Source organism: Brachycentrus maculatus, unplaced genomic scaffold (genome assembly GCF_059751285.1).
Source record: "Brachycentrus maculatus isolate JH-2025_06_01 unplaced genomic scaffold, ASM5975128v1 h1tg000007l, whole genome shotgun sequence".
Taxonomy (NCBI): Eukaryota; Metazoa; Arthropoda; class Insecta; order Trichoptera; family Brachycentridae; genus Brachycentrus; species Brachycentrus maculatus.
The window spans coordinates 617,749-635,645 of NW_028280762.1; the positions used below are offsets into that span (position 1 = coordinate 617,749).

General features: G+C 32.3%; 2 protein-coding genes across 2 annotated transcripts; both read left to right on the plus strand.

The window, feature by feature from the left end:
* The first annotated feature begins 5,036 nt into the window (after positions 1-5,036).
* LOC148313597 (uncharacterized) lies at positions 5,037-11,019 on the plus strand. The gene is made up of 4 exons (XM_088260561.1): positions 5,037-5,651; positions 6,886-7,003; positions 8,623-8,791; positions 10,419-11,019. Exons 1-4 carry the CDS (start codon positions 5,157-5,159, stop codon positions 10,522-10,524), a joined length of 888 nt encoding a protein of 295 aa, XP_088116687.1. The 5' UTR covers positions 5,037-5,156; the 3' UTR covers positions 10,525-11,019.
* A 1,105-nt stretch (positions 11,020-12,124) lies between these two features.
* Positions 12,125-17,897, plus strand: LOC148313598 (N-alpha-acetyltransferase 30-like). Its single transcript, XM_088259983.1, has 2 exons — positions 12,125-13,219; positions 17,123-17,897. Exons 1-2 carry the CDS (start codon positions 12,494-12,496, stop codon positions 17,285-17,287), a joined length of 891 nt encoding a protein of 296 aa, XP_088116109.1. The 5' UTR covers positions 12,125-12,493; the 3' UTR covers positions 17,288-17,897.

The window sequence follows — 17,897 nt, forward strand, 5'->3', positions numbered from 1 at the left end:
TTGAAAGTTATGGCATTCATTAAAAAATGCCATAACTAGGCGAAACAATTGTCACAATATTAATTTTTATGTGTTTCTTTAATAAAAAAACTTAATAGCTTGGTAAACTCAAAAAAAAATGTGTTTGATTTAAAAAAAAATAACAAAATATTTTTTTTTATTTCAAAATCAAAGTTAAGGCTTTAAAGAAAAATACTCTTTTAGGCTTAGATAAAAATATGTACGTCAGAAAAAAATAAGATTAAATAGAAATAAAACTAATTCAATATGATTCTAAGAGTTTAATTTTTTTCTTCGTTAATATTAATAATAATAATAAAAACCTTATCCGCACCCCAATGGTGCATAGGGCACTGTGTCTTATAAACGCAGTGTTATCATGATCGTTTTACACATGAAGGAAAGGTGATCAGCCCTCCGCTTCAGGTACCAGTCCATGGTAATATTGAATAAGTATTACAGTGAAAAAATTACTTATATTTATTTTTACCCCCTTGGGAATCGAAGCCGGGACCTCCAGAACGGTAGCCGAGCGTGCTGACCATTACACTACGGAGGCGGACATATTATTAATCTTTAATATTAGTTGCACTTATCTAAATTTACATCTTATATCCGTATTCGATCTAAAATCCTGTTAATATTTGACCTAGTAACGAAATATTCATGTTTAATAAGTTACTTTGTATGTGTCTAAATCATTGTTCACAAATCTGGTTTTTCCACTTAAGAGTTGTCTAAATTAATATCTCAAGATAGATTAAGAAGATAATATCAATATAAAAATTTCTAAGTGGACAAACCTAGATTTGTAAACAAAGATTTGGACGAATTTTGATCAGTTTTTGTGAATAAAATAGCTGATCAAAAGATAAGTTTACTAAAAATTTCAAATTTTGTTTTCGAAGAATCTTACACACATTTCAATAAGGTCTCTGCTAAATAATAAAAACTTATTCGACTCAAATATAGATGGTGTCGACAACTCGCATGTGAAAGAATGTGTCAATTGAAGGATAAATACAACAACCAAAATTTGTGGTCAATCATAGGTAGGGTGGTAAATGTTACACGTGTATAAAGTGATCAGCTTATAACAGGTCGTAAGCTCTGTAAATATCCAGGCTTCCATACTCTTCTTCATCTATGTTGAGATGCCTATTTAAAATTTTAAATACAATTTTTTATACTCAGAGCATTTTACAGGGAATGAAGTACCTTTTAAGAACTTAATCAAAATTAATTTAAAGCTGCAAATTTTACAGGGAGACGAGTATTTATTTGGGCAAATTAAAAAGTAATTCAAGGGAATAACAACGCAAGCAGAATTCAATCACCGACCGACCACCGGAAATGTCACAAACGTCTTTTTACATCCGATATATTTTTGTTTTTAGAATATACCTACATATAATTTTTTTTTAACTCATTTCTTGTCAAAACCATATACATATGTAATTGTTTCGATGAAAAACTTATTTTTTTCAATGCATAAAAACGTTGTTTTGAGAAAAAAAAACAATTACGCAAAATGTTACTTGGATTTAGAGAAAATTAAGATGCCACTTAACGAATACTAACCCTTAACTTAACTTAATTTGACTTTTTGAGTAAATTTTAAAAGAAATTCAATTCCATTTAACGCAAAATTTTTATACTAATTTTACGTTTTAAATATTATGATATAATTTATATGAAGTTTTGAACAAAATAATACACAGTAACAATATATTTACAGGGAAAAGAGTCAATTAAATTTTGTTCGTCGAGTTTTGATCGGCTGTCATCATTAGGTAGATGTACTACATTTATAATGACGTGTTCGCGATGTGGAAAAATCATTCATTTCATAAGGCTTAATTCCTCACCGGAAATACTGTATTAATACAGCCTTCCGCAACTTGCTGTGGTTGGTTTCATACTAAAACAATGAGGGAAGAAGCATTTACTTCCTAGAAATGTCACCATTGTCTATTTTAACTGCAAGTGTCGAGTTTACGTACATATACAATATTAGACAATACCACGAAATGTAATATTACGGACATCGTGACATTCCTCACTTACACAATATTCAACGCACGAAGTTTTATTTGAACAAATAATGATATAACCCTAATTTTAGTTATATTACATTATACTTAATGACAACATTGTGAGAATTGTATAACAAGGTTAGGTTCTAATGCAGATCAATTCAATTTAAGCAGAGTAATAAAAAATACTTCTAGAAAATTTACACTTAAATGTAGTATGTACATATGGTGTATGAGGGGTGGTAAATGAATGTGGAAGAGGCGAAGAATATTTGCAAAAGACAGAGTGTAGCGTTCTGACTACCCCTGCTGGGAAACGGCGCAATGGTTAGTCAGTTAGTTTTTAAGCGTTTATAGCTAAAAAATTAAAAGACAAGAAAGTAAAATTAATAATTTTTTTAGGAACAACCCGCAAAGCTTTTAATTTTAGAGGTTTGTCTGTAGGTAGGAAAGTAATGATAGGGATAGATGTGAACAAAAATGCATCACAAACACCAAGACCAATTGAAATGTACGTCAATTTCTCAGTCTAGTGTATATATATATATATATATATATATATATATATATATATATATATATATATATATATATATATATATATATATATATATATATATATATATATATATATATATATATATATATATATAAATATATATATATATATATATATATATATATATATATATATATATATAAATATATATATAAATATATAAATATATATATATATATATATATATATATATATATATATATATATATATATATATATATATATATATATATATATATATATATATATATATATATATATATATATATATATATATGTGTATATATATATGTATATGTATATATATATATATATATAGATATATTTATATATATATATTTATATATATATATACATATATATATCTATATATATATATATATATATATATATATATATATATATATATATATATATATATATATATATATATATTTATATAAAATTAAAAGTCAGTCAAAAATGTACCATAATGCAATTAACATAAATATAGGCACAACTTTTGTGCCTACCTAACGGATTCATATGTTAATTAATTGATATAAAATTGTGGAGCAAAGGTTTTAAAAATCGCGACGAATTTTTAAGTAAAGTGATTGGTGACAAATTTACATACCTTGTAATGATATATAAACATAATACATAATTTTATTATCATAAACATACACTATGAATACCCTCTTAGACTTTCGTTTTCCAGTGTACTCGGATCATCAAACCAGTAAATCTATTCATAAATAGGCAAACTATTGAAATGAAAATAAGAAAACTTTCTAATCCAATTAGATGAGAAAGTATTAGTATTTTTTTTTGTGTTGACAAAGGTTATCTTTTTCTTTACCCTTATCCTCACCAAATAGTGCATACAGCACAGCATTGGATCAAAACGGTGACATCCTGAGCGATATACAATACTGTTTTTTGATTTGGCATTTATTTTGTGAAATAACAAGATGTTTGATAACAACTTCAAACATAAAAAAAATTAAACACCTTTAAAATACCACTTGTGATATTATTACAAATAAAAAGGTCTCCGCTAGATAAAAGCTTTCTCAATCCAACATAGATGGCTGTTGAGAACTCATGTGTCGTGAGATTGATGAATATATCTAGGAGTTCCGAAAACTTAAGTAATATGGTTGTCAATCATGGGTAGAATGGTGAATGTTGCGCGTGTGTAAAGTGATCATTTAACCAGCCTATGATGGGTCATAAGCCCTGTAAATACCCAGACTTCCATATTCTTCATATATGTTGAGATGTCAAAAAATGTACCACTTTTGAGATTATTAATGTTAATACGAATAATGTCATCTACAGGTGAAAAAAAAATTGAGTACTGTCTTTAACAAGTGTTTTATTTTTATATTTGAACCTGAGAGTCAACTATTAGAAGGAAACGTGATTCAGGTTCCTGCATTCAGGTTCCTTGGATCTAGAGAGGATACAGCATGTAAAGGAGCTCAGGGGACAGGATATTACTTGTATATGGTAAAGAAATGAAGGAGGAATAGTAGGTGGAAAAAGTAGAATTACTAAAATGGTTGGTGAACTCGGGGTTCCATACTCGTTCTGGTAAAAACTTGAACAAGTATCGATTGAGTTCTAATTTTGTAAGCATATTTTTTTATTGAATTATAAAATGAAAACATGGACAGTTACTGTTTTGATTGATGACCTAAATCCTTTTACTAATTTAAATACTTATTTATCTTTCATCATACACAATATGTAATTACAAATTACAATTCACAACAATGTGCCCTAACTAGGTTTTTTTGTACCGAATACAACTAAAAAACTACTTTAAATTTTTCTGTTCTTAAAAAAAGCTTCTTTTCTGTCACATAAACGACCAAAGTGCATGTAAAAAAATATTAGAAAAAAGGTAAAATTTGTAATTTTTCGAGATTTGGGTTGAAAAGCTTTATCTATCTACGGTCGTTAAAATTACCTGCGTACTAAGCTGTTTGCTATAATTCAATTCATAAAATCTTCATGATAGTGAATAGAATTGATCGTGTATGAGCAACTCACTATTTACTGAAATTGAGATAATACTCCAAACCTGAACACAAGACGTTGCTTCACCCATGCGACGAATTTCACGCTTTGTTTCATTCAATGACAATTGTCTTACGAACATATAAGTAATGCTTCAGGTATGTTCGAGGCCATTCTGTAATCGCATTTCCTTTGAAAACGTTCGCCGTCGATTCTAGAAGACCCTTCCCCACATCGAAACCATCCCTTATCTCTTTACCGCTCATAAAAGCACTTAGGGTCCTACCTCAAACGGCAGAATCCTTTGTGGCTCTAAGTGCCAAAACTTCTTATAAATATCAGGCAGTGGGTGGGTTGGAAGTTGTAAACTGTCCCCACGATTCTGAGAAAATTAGAAATCAACCGTTTAAGGTAAAAACTTAATTGCATGCTTTAGTCTCGCTAGAGTCTTTCTGAGACAAACAGCACTTCTAATATCGCGTAAAAATATCTTCACATTTGAGTGTTCGTTTATCTTCGCTTATTTTTTACGCGGTTCGTACATTTGATACAAAATGTTCGTTAAATATATTTTGTTTGTCGTTTTGGCGTTGTGCGTAATTCCTGATCAAGTGTACAGTTACGCCCAGCATCCCGGTGCATACTCCTCTCCTCACTACGCCAAGAAAGAGATCAAACACTACTCCAAAGCTTACAACCAACCGAGTCGTTATCCAGAGAAAGAATACCAAAAAATATCTCAATCAAATGACGGAATTTCGGAACGGTCAAAACACCAAGAGATAGATATCTCTGACTACACACACCCTCAAGTAGAATCGTACCCAAATTCATTCGAAAACTACACAAATCAAGGAGGCATCCCTCAGGGGTATCAAAATGGAGAAAGCAATGAAATTGCCGAAGTCAATGGCACAGACTTGCAATCGGGAAGGTCTACAGGAGGGTTCATGGAAACAGCTGGAAATTTCTTCAACGGAAGAGGAGGACAAATGCTGGCGGATATCGCGAGAGAAGTGATCTCAAGATCTACGGGTGCATCAAGTCAGGTGGGTGTGCAATCCGTACAAAATACTGCACAATGCATTGGGCAGGTTTGTATCTAACACATGCACTTAATTTAATTCTGCATAATTTACTTTTACATGGTATATATCATTATTCATTAAAATCTACTGTGATACGTGTTTCAATGCATTAAACATCATAATCAAACACTTTTCTTAAGAGTCTCATTTCGTGGGTCCAATAATGCTGAACATCTTAATATATTTTTTTAATTAACTCAGTAATAAAAAGATAGACTTTAATCATTGAGAATAATGTTATTTGATATAAAATAATGAAATAGTCGATACAATGATTTCATGAAGCGTAGATAAAATTATAAAAGTTTGTGGTAGGTAAAGGCCTCTCATGTACAGAAAAATCAGAATTACGTAATAATATTAAAGATGGACGTTAAGAATGTATAAATAGGCACTGTAAACAATTTCGAGTACCTACGAATAATTTTATTATTAAATTGTTGAGTAAATACCAAAAGTACTTATTTGCAAAAGTACTTAATACCAAAAGTAAGTTTTTGCAAAAAAGTACTTATTTGAAAAAAAAGTGAAATACTAAGATAATAGTTATTATTGGTTTCATAAATATTGGGGATTTTACCGATTGCAGGAAAATATTGGAGGGACAAAATATACGATGTCATTCGTGATTGAGTCGTGATTGACAAATTACTTACAAATGTTTTTTTAAATGAAATACTGAAAAATGTGATTCCCTTGGTACAGGAAAATGTAATGAGGAAACATTTTTGTAAATTTAAAAGTGTTATTATGGTGAATAATGGAAAGAAATATATGAAATAAATGGTGAGAATTGACCAAAAGATCAATATTCAAATCTTTGTAAATAATGATCAAGTCTTATGACAAAAATATAAGAGACCCTTAGAAAAAACACGTTATAAGTACATTTGAATCCAAATTTTAAGCATATTCATTTGAGATGCAATTGATTTTTAAAATATTTTAATTTTAACATGTTTTTTTGTATTTTATGTAAATTATAACTTAACATTGTTAGAGTGACAAGTTTATTAATAAAAATAAGATAATAATCCCTTTGCAACAAAAAAACGCGTTTTACTAATGAATCGAATTTTTCCGCATATTCATTTTTGGTGTAATTCATTATTTTTAATATTTTAATTCAAAAACGTTTTTGAATCTTTAATATTTTTATTTTGATTTTTATGGTAATCATACTTTTAAATTCCAGGTCCTCAGCCTTAACCTTACAAACCTAGTAATTCTAGTGGTGCTGAAGGCTTTGATTCTGGCAGCAGGGATGTTCGGCGCTGGTGCATATTCTCACGGATACGGAAGAAGCTTAGAAAGTGAGTGAATTATTGAAACTTTATAAAATTACTTTCGAAATTCGCCAGATCCATGTAAGTCGATTTTCCAAAAAATGCATAATTCTTCGGGTGACATTTATGTTTAAAAGATTTGTCTATCTTTAGATAAAAGATTATGAAATAGAGAATTTTAACATTTTTTAGACTTTTTTCAGTATTAAAAAAAAAAAAAACACGAGACAAACCGATAGTGATGTCATCGTAATTTTTGACCTATCCCCGCTCTCTGATTGGCCGATATGGGTCAGAAGGCAAGTTTCATGAATATAGCGGAATTTAAAATACAACGCTGTATTTTTTAGCAGGGTTTTCAAGTATATAAATATTTTAAACACTAAAACCCACAATTGGCATTCCGATAGAGTATTTATTTTAAAATCTTATAAAATTGGATCTGGCGGATTTTGAAAGTAGGCGACACAATTGTAATAATTGTCTTCTTCATGTGTCATGTACCTTGAGTGTCAGGTACCTCCAACGTCGATTATTACTTGATATTATGTGTCCCTGTCTTGGGCAGCTTTAGAGCTTTAAAAATTATAATACAATAATACAATACATACACACCCATGAATCGCGAGTAGATCATTTTGTTTCAAGATATTATATCTTTTTGAGTTCAAATTTCAAATTTTCATTTTAAATTGTATTACATGTATTTTATTGGTGAAATCGTCAGTAATATTTTATGTAATTATTTATGAAATTTTAATATAAAAGCGATCTTCTCATTTTTTCCAATGTGTAAATTTCACGATTGACGTCAAAAATGCAAGTTTTCTGAGTTTAACTAGGAAAAGCTAGCGCTGATCTGAAGCAGTTAGGAACTCAGTATCCTGAAAAGATATAAAGGGTTGTCTGATTGTCTGAAATTTAGTTATTTGTCAACTGAGACCCAATTTCCCAAATCGACAATCAAGAGAGAAAAGAACGCCACATCAATATTCCTTTGCAAACATTTTTCGCCTCTTCCAAATTTATGCATCTCCTCATGCATAACTTCCGATTATTCCGTGTCCTGACCTCACCCTTTTTCAAGTATTTGAAATACTTGATAATGCCAAGTTTTCCTCTGTCTACATCTGCTTCTATTATACATAAATATACACATGCAACATACATATCATACATGCAACATGTGTGCAAGTATTTAAGATGTAAAAACGTAATAGTTTTGTATCAAGCAAAGCTGATTAAGGTATTTGAACGTAACATGATAGGTTATTACATACATATAATATATTTTTTTGTCTAATCATTATCAAACTTGGCACAATCAGGTATGTTAAATACTTGAGAGCGGCCGGGTCAGGAGTCGTATTAATCGTCGAGTGTGTATGAGGAGATGCATGAACGTGGAAGAGGCGAAGAATGTTTGCAAAGACAGAAAAATGTGGCGTTCGATTCTCTTTGCCTACCCCTGCGGGGAAGCGGCGTGATGGTTAGTTAGTTAGTTGGTTATCATTTTCATATCATAATTACGTAAGTAAGCACCCTTGAGGTAGTATTTTACGAAAATGGCGCCATATAAATTATCTAAAATAATTAATAATGAATTATAATGTATTATAATAATTGTTTATCTTTCACATTTTTAGATGACCCTAATTCTCCGTGGGTTAGTGGCGCAGAGTTGGACTTGTGGGTTAGTTATCTGCACGGTGGGCCGGGTTGCCTCGGGAGATCGTCTTGCCTCAACCCGGCGTTGGCCAAACGATACTGCGGAGGGGCTGACTTGGCTCTCACTGCAGCCAAGCTTACGAACGGGTAAGCCAAACAAACGTTTTGAATATTGAAAGCATTAACTTTGTGGATCATATTGATATATTATTTTGAGAAATAAAAAGACTTTGTTTTTTGATCCACTCACATTTTTATAAACAACCAACTGGTTTCGGCAACAAACTGTTGTCCTCTTCAGGGTTTAATTTATGATCATAAATTATGGGTCATAAATGAAACCCTGAAGAGGGCAACAGGTTGTTGCCGAAACTAGTTGGTTGTTGATAAAAATGTAAGTGGATCAGAAAGTCTTTTTATTTCTCAAAATAATATACAAAACAAACGTACTCAACAATGTTTTCTAAACATAAACAAATTATTTTGTTTTGTTATTTATTCCGACACCACCTTCAATGCTAGAGCAATAAAAATAGAGTCAACACGGTGTTACCTTCTAAAAATAAAGTCATCGATACTAAACGATGTCTTCATTAAGGATTTAATCAAAAGTCCAAAATGGGCTGGAGTTACAGAAGATCGTGTGTAGTGTAGAAACTCTAAACTTTAGCTCTCACCACTCTGTAGGCCAGACATTCTGGCCCGTATGATTCTAGTAGGCAGCTCCGTGGGCCACAATGACTGGCCCGGCGCAGGTATAACTTTAATCACTGATTTCTCTATCAGCTAAGTATATTCTACCAAAAAATATTTCAGATAAATACAGTTAGTCTTAATTAACATGGTCATACGAATTGCCAGACAGAGTGTCCCAAAATTAGGGAACCAATATATTTATTCTAATGGTAGAAAAACGTCGCATTTTTTGATCGGAGTAGCTGATCAGTTATGAGAAAAAATAGTCAGAGTGGAAAAGGTTAAAGTTATCTATTAGAGTCTAAAGGTACTACTTTTTGGTAAAAAAAAGTGGTGTTAGTTACTTTCTTACAATACAACCGATTTAAAATGTCATAATCGCCAAACATTAAATTTTTAAAGATTAAGTTACGGAAAGATTGAAATTAACCAGGACGAAGAGGCCCATTTGAGGTAGTAAAGGGTATTTAAAGGGATTACGGACTGTCTTTGGTTGATTTAAGTAATCAACTTGTACAATGTATAACATTAACCATTGCACAATTAATTGACAACCATATTACTTAAGATTCGTTGTATTTATGTTCCGTAAAGTGAGGATAAATTGCACCAGAATACTGCATTTTTTCCAAAAATTGTCTATTCAGATCAGGTTTTTTACTTTTTCTGAGGTTTCAACTATTGCAATGTAATAACACATATACATGTAACATGTCTGATCCATTTTAAAAATTGTATGTATTTTTACCAGTATTTTTTATTATTTATATTTTGGTGCAAAGTCTCCTGGGGTACAGTACAACTTTGCACCATGATATTTTCTCTACACTTTTCGTACTAGAATCTATATCTGTAGATAGTATCTATTGAAAAGATTAACCGCATGTAACTTTCTTCGTCTTGTCTTCGTCGACGAATCTGTGAATAAAAATATGGCACACTCAAAATATTGTGAATTAATTTATGATTTTACTGTGAATTCAGCCCTGAATTGATTGCAGAAGAAACTATGTAGGTACCTATATTGTAAATGGTTTTCTTTTAACATACTGTTAGTATATCGATTCTTTTTTTTCAGAATTGTCCCTTACGATAAAAAATACGAAAAGATCATCGAAGAAGCAAAGGAAGCGGCGGCTTGGGGAGCAGCAGGAAACAACTGCGAAGAAAGATACAAGTGCTAATTATCTCATTTTTATATTATTTGTAAATAGATCTTTAAAATATAAATATAAGTTTAGATTTAATTTGACAGTGTTGCCACTCATAGTAACGAGGGGTCCTTACTACAGTATCAAATTTCTCATGATTTTTTTCTCTTTCCGGGAGTAATACTTTTTACTTAAATTTAGTAAAAATGACGTTTAAAAAATAAAAGAATTGGAGTGGCATTTATGTAAAAAAAACAATCACGTTTTATGCTACGCACAATTTTAGAGTTAAATGTACCTTTTCATACGTTAATAAAAAAACACTGGTTATTATGAAAACAATAATGATTATATATAAAAAAAAATGTTTTGTTCATATTGCATTAGTTATAAAATGTATATTATTTTGCCATTAAAAGTGTAATTATATAATGACATAGGTAGCGAAATGAATGTTCCTTACTTAAACCATATAGGTACATACCTAACATTTGTAAAATAAAAAGAAATAAAAAAGTACTAAGAAAATGATTCTTTTAATTCATTTCTTATTAGAAAAGATAACATACCTACATAAAAAGTAAATGTAATACAAATATTTACCGGATTATTTAGTGTTGTTATAGAAAAGGGTGACGATTTAATTTATAACTCAAGAGTCAATATGATATATGGACTCTTCTATACATCAGTGACGTTTATACAGTCGACATAATTATAAAATACTTTTTTTTTTCACAAAAATTTTAGTTTTTGTTAAAAAATAAATAAGTATAAATGACTAACCACAAAGTAAGTGCTTTAAATATTAATAATATTGAGAACATGTATATAATAAATTATATCAGCGATATGTACAGTAAAACCTCCTATAACGTTGAGATGGGTACCGCAATATCAGAGGGAATGTTATAAGTCGTTAATTTAAAAAAATGTATTTTTACATGTTGACCAGCTGAAAAGACTGAAATGAGTCATTTAAAATTAAAATGGAATTTAAAAACATTAACCCCCTACAACGTTCAAACGTTATAGGGGGTTTACTGTATATATTATGTACCTACCTGCCTGAAGTTACTTGATTGATCATTACCCAATTAGAAAAAATTATAAAAAGTAAAGACAGTGCCATCTATTAACAAATGTTGAATGTAGGATTATAGCAAGTAAGTTTTTATTCATAAGGGTTAGCAGAAAAAAAAAAACAAAAACATTACAACTATGACAAATAACAATCGATGCCATATTTTAATGAGGATGTTATTGGGCTTCATGGAAACCGAGGAAAACCGATAAGGATAAAGCACAATCAAGAAGGAACCCACACCAAAAATGTACCATGGCTGTCAGTAAATCCGTTAGACATTGATTTATGTTTACTATTTTAGAAATGGCATTATTTTCATAAGACCAGGACCCGGTTCCATGATTTATTTATTTTTAATAACTCCTTTCCGACACTGAAACATTTTTTCTCTGGCCTGTAGCGCTATTCATTTATTTTTTTACTAAACGCATATGGGTAAGTTTGCACTACGTCAAAATACAAGTAAGAACTATTATAATAAATCTAAACCACGAGACTCATTAAATTTAAGTGTGGCAGCACTAGAGTAAGAATTTCGGGAACGAAAGAAAATCGTATGGCAACAATTTTTCATACGAATTTCTTTTGTCATAATGTGAATATGGTTAAGTTGTGAAAATTTAGATAGCTTTATTGTAAAAACTTTTTTTCAATTTATAAGTATTTCCTATTCATACAAATATCTTAGTTAACCGTTTTGTATTATATTGTTCCTGAAAGATCCGCGCAATGACAAATGATTGATTTGACAATCTTGTAAGAAAACAAGATGTCCGCTCGCTCGCAACCTGATGGAAAATCGAGCAACCGATGCAGGTCTAGATAGTTAAAAAAATATTAATAAAGTGTATGTAGCGAGCTGAAATTGTATAGTAAATATTTTACCCGATTATCGGGCAATTGGAATCCCGAGTAATGGAGCATATCACTAATAATGATGACGCGAAAACCGAGTCGAAGGTAAAGAAAGGAATGACCGCCAAGAAAAAGTCGAAAAAGGCCAAAGAATCTATCGAAAATGTCAATAATACGAGTAGTATCGCGGAAACTGACGATTTGATTAAGGATTTTAAAGATAAAGTGAGTTTGCATCCGAATAACGGTCTGACGAATGGCGTGTCAGGCGATCATGCGAGTGAACAAAATATTAGTAAAAATGGTGAAAACGAATATGTTAAAGATGTATGCGAACGACTCGCGAGTGAAGATAGTTTAAGTGAAAAGTTGGAGGATCGTTTAGGTCATGTGCAAATATCAGAAGTCGTCGAAAACCTACCCAAAACCGACGACAAAGAGTCTCCTACGGTATTGTGTCCCGAGTGCAAAGACGAAAGTTGTTCCTCTCCCGACGCGATAGAGTTCGAGTCCTACAGGTCCGAGTTGCAGATGACCGAGATCATGAGGCTGATCCAGAAGGACCTGTCGGAGCCGTACTCGATTTACACGTACAGATACTTCATCCACAACTGGCCGAAGCTGTGCTTCCTCGCCATGCACAACAAGCGGTGTATCGGTGCCATAGTGTGCAAGCTGGACTTGCACCGCAAGAAGGTGAAGAGGGGCTATATCGCCATGCTGGCCGTGGACGAGAAGTACCGGAAAAGGAAAATAGGCTCCCACCTTGTCAAGCAAGCTATCTCGGTTAGTTACATTTTATTTGAATCATTGATTGTGTTGGGTTGTGCACTGTCATGCAAGCTATCTCGGTTAGGTACATTTTATTTGTATCATTGATAGTGTCGGGTTGTGCACTGTCAAGCAAGCTATCTCGGTTAGATATATTTTATTTGTATAATTGATTGTGTCGGGTTGTGGTACTGTGGTTAGTGTAGCAGACGCTTGAGTCAGAGTTTCTCGGTTCAAACCCTCTCTACCACAATTTGATACCTATTTCCAGGGCTTTTTTCCCTGGCACCTTTTTTCACGGATGATTTTTAATTTTTTTTGATTTTCAAAATCAATTAGACAAAACAATGTGTACGCTTACGTAATTACACTATTTATTTTTATAATTCGTCAAAATGATATAATATGGTATTGTTATAAATATTTAAATCATATTTGAATATATATTTTTTTAAGTAAGAAGCTTGATATGAAGTGAGTCTCGGGACCTTTTTTATATAAATAAAAAGCCCTGCCTATTTCTAATAATGAGCCGCCTAGGCTTACATTAATTGAAAGAGTTAAGAGGTATTTCTTTAAATAATAAAAACACAAATATTTCTCTTTTTTTTAAATAATTTTTTTTTAAACTGCCTTATGCAATATTGGATACGGATGAAAGTCACAAGGGTTTTATTCTAAATAAACTCATACATATTACCAGTGTACCCTACTATTTGCTCAAACAAGTTTGAATGTGTAACCCTGAGTGTCCTAGCCATTTTTTTTCCTCAAAGCTTATTGCTGACACTTTGTAGAACATTTTGTAAACTTGACAAGCACATTGTCAAAACCAGTAGGAGAAATAGTACCAAAAATAAGTGGTTAAAAACAAAGATTGCATTCTCTTTTTCGCTGCTACAACACCTACCATCCTTCCTCTTTTTCCCTTTCCTTATATCATTCACCATGAACTCCTTCACTTACGACATCTGTATCCCATAAACCATATTTCATTTCTATGTTTATGAATCTGGGGCATGGGACCGATCAACCTCCTTTATAATTAACACATTTCGTATGAGTTTTTTTAAGCCTGCGGACTGCTGGTGTTGGGATTTGATAATTATGTACATATAGTTAAGACCTTAACAAAGAGATTGGTATATAATTAATATAAAAACATTAATAATTCCTTATTTTCTTTCTGCTTTTGAAATGAAGCCGGCGCAGAAGATAAAAATACCCTTTCCGTCCTTAAGCATCAATCGACCGAACGGATAGAAATACCTTTCCTGTCCAAAGTGTGTTAAGATCGAGTTAACACTGAATATGTTGGATGCAGTGCCTTATGTATCACTTGGGTGCAGATGAAGCCCAGAGAGATAAAGGCTGATAGTATATTTCCGGGTCATTATTACTTCTTACTGATTTTCCGGCCATTGCCAATACTGGGGCCATCTTTAGGGCACTATGGCACTGGAATTATATGACAACATTTTGAGTGTGTCCAAATACTTGTTCACAAAATCTGGATTCGGATCTCACATACTAATATAAGAGTTTCTGCTTAATAAAAAAGCTTCTTTACATCTCACCAATAGATGTCTCTAGTGAAGTTCTAGTGATTCAAGAACAAAGTTTCTAAATTGGTTCATATATATAGAACTTCTAAGAATTTGAGTAGTGTGTGTGTGTGTGTCTGAAGCGAGTGTTTTTGCCTAGAATTTTCACTCATGAATTACATGAAATTATAGTAACTTTAAACATAAATCCACTCACAAGTAGGCATAGGCTATGAAACTTTTAAAGTTGAAGCCTGAGTAGGGACATGATAAACGGTGTTGCATAAGCCGTAGCTAGATTTCAGAGTCACTTGGACGTTAGGTAATTCAAAAAAATTGAGTAGTGTGGTTGTCAATAATGGGTAGAATTGGTGAATGTTACACGTGTGTAAAGTGATCACTTAAACTAGCCTATGACGGTTGTAAGCCCCGTAAATGCCCAGACTTCCATATTCTTCTTCATCTTTGATGAGATGTCAAAAAATAATATGGAATTATATGATGTAAACAATGAAATATGAATATTGATACTAGTGGTGTGTTTAGACTGCTACTTAGCGATATCGCAATTACCGATATCACCATGTCAAGATACTAGGATACGCTACCTCTTACCAGATACTAGTCTGGTAACCATGCTCTTCGTATCTCGTACTATCCGCCGCCGCAGTACGCGGTACGCTTACATTTCAAATGTTTCTTTAAATTAGAAAGACTTGTTTTGAAGGATAGTTTTGTTCGCATATTATTTGCGCACTGGTAATTTGTTTGCCTCAGAAAGCTCATAACAATATCTCCAAACTTCACTTGTACGCGCTTCATTTTGATGTTTTGGCAGAGCGGGAAATAAACGGAAAATAAAAAAATATCTGTTTACTAAACCATATCGGAATATCTGCTTCGTATCTCCGCGTATTTCCGAACCCAGTGAGTCCTGAGCCGAGCCATATTTAACACGCCATGACTGACATCGACATGTTTATTTGTCTCTTTTCATCATTCGTATCTAATAATCCAATAGAGTGAGAAAGAGATAGCTTTACACTGTACAATGCAAAACGACTGACCGGCAAGTCATTGATAAACTTAAATTAGTTTTATGTTTTGTGAGTGACAATGTTATCGCTGGTTATATTGGTTTGAAACAGATTTGTGAGATTTGACTAGTGGCCAGTGGCTAGTATATTGTACGTACTACAGCTCCATACAACTATCGTGATATAATGATCTCTTGACGCATCATAGTATTTGCACATATGACTGATATACTAGGAACACCTCTTATTGGTACCAATATAACCTCCTATTGTCCTTTGGATTACAAAATGAATCATCTATCTTGTTCTTACTCTTCTTCTTGATGTAGGTCTTGTGGCCTGTTTTTAAATGGCATAAGGCTCTTGCAATGTCTACCTCCTCTACCTTGGGGTTGGTACTGCGATGCAATGTGGGGGAATTGGATAGTTCCATTCTCCTCACATGCATGCACTATAGTCTTCTTCGTTGCCTTCCCCACCTAACGACATCTTCCATCTCGCATATTTCCCCTATCTTGTAGACTTTTAGACTCTCGTAGACATATGCTCTTTAGAGTCTTCATTTCTGACACATTTAGAGCGTTTATTGTTATGACAAATAAATGAATTAGGCATCTTAACACATTCCTGAGGACCGCTTTGCAACGGGATTTGATAGTTATGTACACATAGTTAAGATATTGTTTTTTGACATCTCATCAAAGATGAAGATGAATATGGAAGCATAGATTTAAATCTGTATTTAGTCTACAATAATGAACGTATTGTGACAATTAGTGTCACCTGTCAGGGAAACAATGAATCATGTCGATACGTTCATTATTGTAGACCAAATACAGATCTAAATATTTTTTTGTACTGGGCTCAAGTAACACATCAAAGCTCAAGTAGCCCCGTTCTACGGTATATGTCGCTCACTCCTTTCAAGAACATCATAAATCAAAAAACTTGATTTCTCGGGAGAACGTTTTTAAAGTTTAAAATATAATACAATATATCAAAAATAAATATCAAGTCACTTATCGAACTTTTGACTGTGCAACAGATCTTTTTAGGTAAAACCTGAATGTTTTTTCTCCATTTAAAAAATATTTAGTATATTTAAAAAATAAAAAAACAATACCTTTTCTTCAAAATGCAAAAACAACACTTTCTGCCCTGTGGCGGGTAAATATTAAGTTAAAAATATGCCGCTTTTTTTTTCCTTATTTCACTATTTGAACATCTATTATACATCGTTTTGTCGCACATTCTTCTGAGAGATCGCATTTCGACTGCATTCAGTCTACTTTCATCCTTCTTTTTTGTTTCTTAACGTGTTTTATTTTCCTTTCCAGATGATGGTGGTGGACGAGGCGGACGAAGTGGTGCTAGAAACGGAAATCACCAACAAGCCAGCGTTAAGACTGTACGAGAATCTGGGTTTCGTGAGGGACAAACGATTGTTTCGTTATTATCTCAACGGCGTGGACGCCCTGCGACTGAAGCTCTGGTTGAGATGAAAAGCCAGCTCTCTTCTGAAGGAGCGCTTTAGATTCTCTCGGTCGTATTGTCTTGCACGAGACAGTGTGAAACAATACCACTGTACTTGACTATTTTAATGTTTGAGCTTAATCGTTGGCTATCGCATATTGTTGTCTAAAATGCCAATCCCCTGTTTCTTCCCGCGGGACATTGGCCTGTGGAACCACCTGATGTTAATAATTTGTAACATATATTTCTCTCATTTCAATTTATTTCTTAATTCGGAAACGTATTTCTTCAATTTCAACCGTGTGATAGTTTTGATGAAAAATTATCTTTGAAATTACAGAAGAAACTTACTGTACCACTAGCGGTTTGATATAAAGTAATATGTATATAATTAAAATGTAACTTTGTTTTAAAATCACTATAAATATTTAACCCTTCACTGCATAGTGTATCAAATTTGTTACATACCCAAAAGTTAGTGTTAAAACGTTCTTTAAAAATATAATTCTTTGTTGTTACTGATTAGATACATTCATGACTCACGTAAATAGTTCATAATTTAGCCAAAAGACGCGCTATGAATGCCAAAATAATAACTTCACTTGTCTCTCCAAGACGAACTGTCAATGCAGTCATGCA

Coding starts and splice junctions, on each gene's coding strand:
- LOC148313597 (XM_088260561.1), top strand. CDS start 5,157: ATGTTCGTTAAATATATTTTGTTTGTCGTTTTGGCGTTGTGCGTAATT. Junction 5,652..6,885: donor CTACGGGTGCATCAAGTCAG/GTGGGTGTGCAA, acceptor TTTAAATTCCAG/GTCCTCAGCCTTAACCTTAC. Junction 8,792..10,418: donor GCAGCCAAGCTTACGAACGG/GTAAGCCAAACA, acceptor CTTTTTTTTCAG/AATTGTCCCTTACGATAAAA.
- LOC148313598 (XM_088259983.1), top strand. CDS start 12,494: ATGGAGCATATCACTAATAATGATGACGCGAAAACCGAGTCGAAGGTA. Junction 13,220..17,122: donor TTGTCAAGCAAGCTATCTCG/GTTAGTTACATT, acceptor TTTCCTTTCCAG/ATGATGGTGGTGGACGAGGC.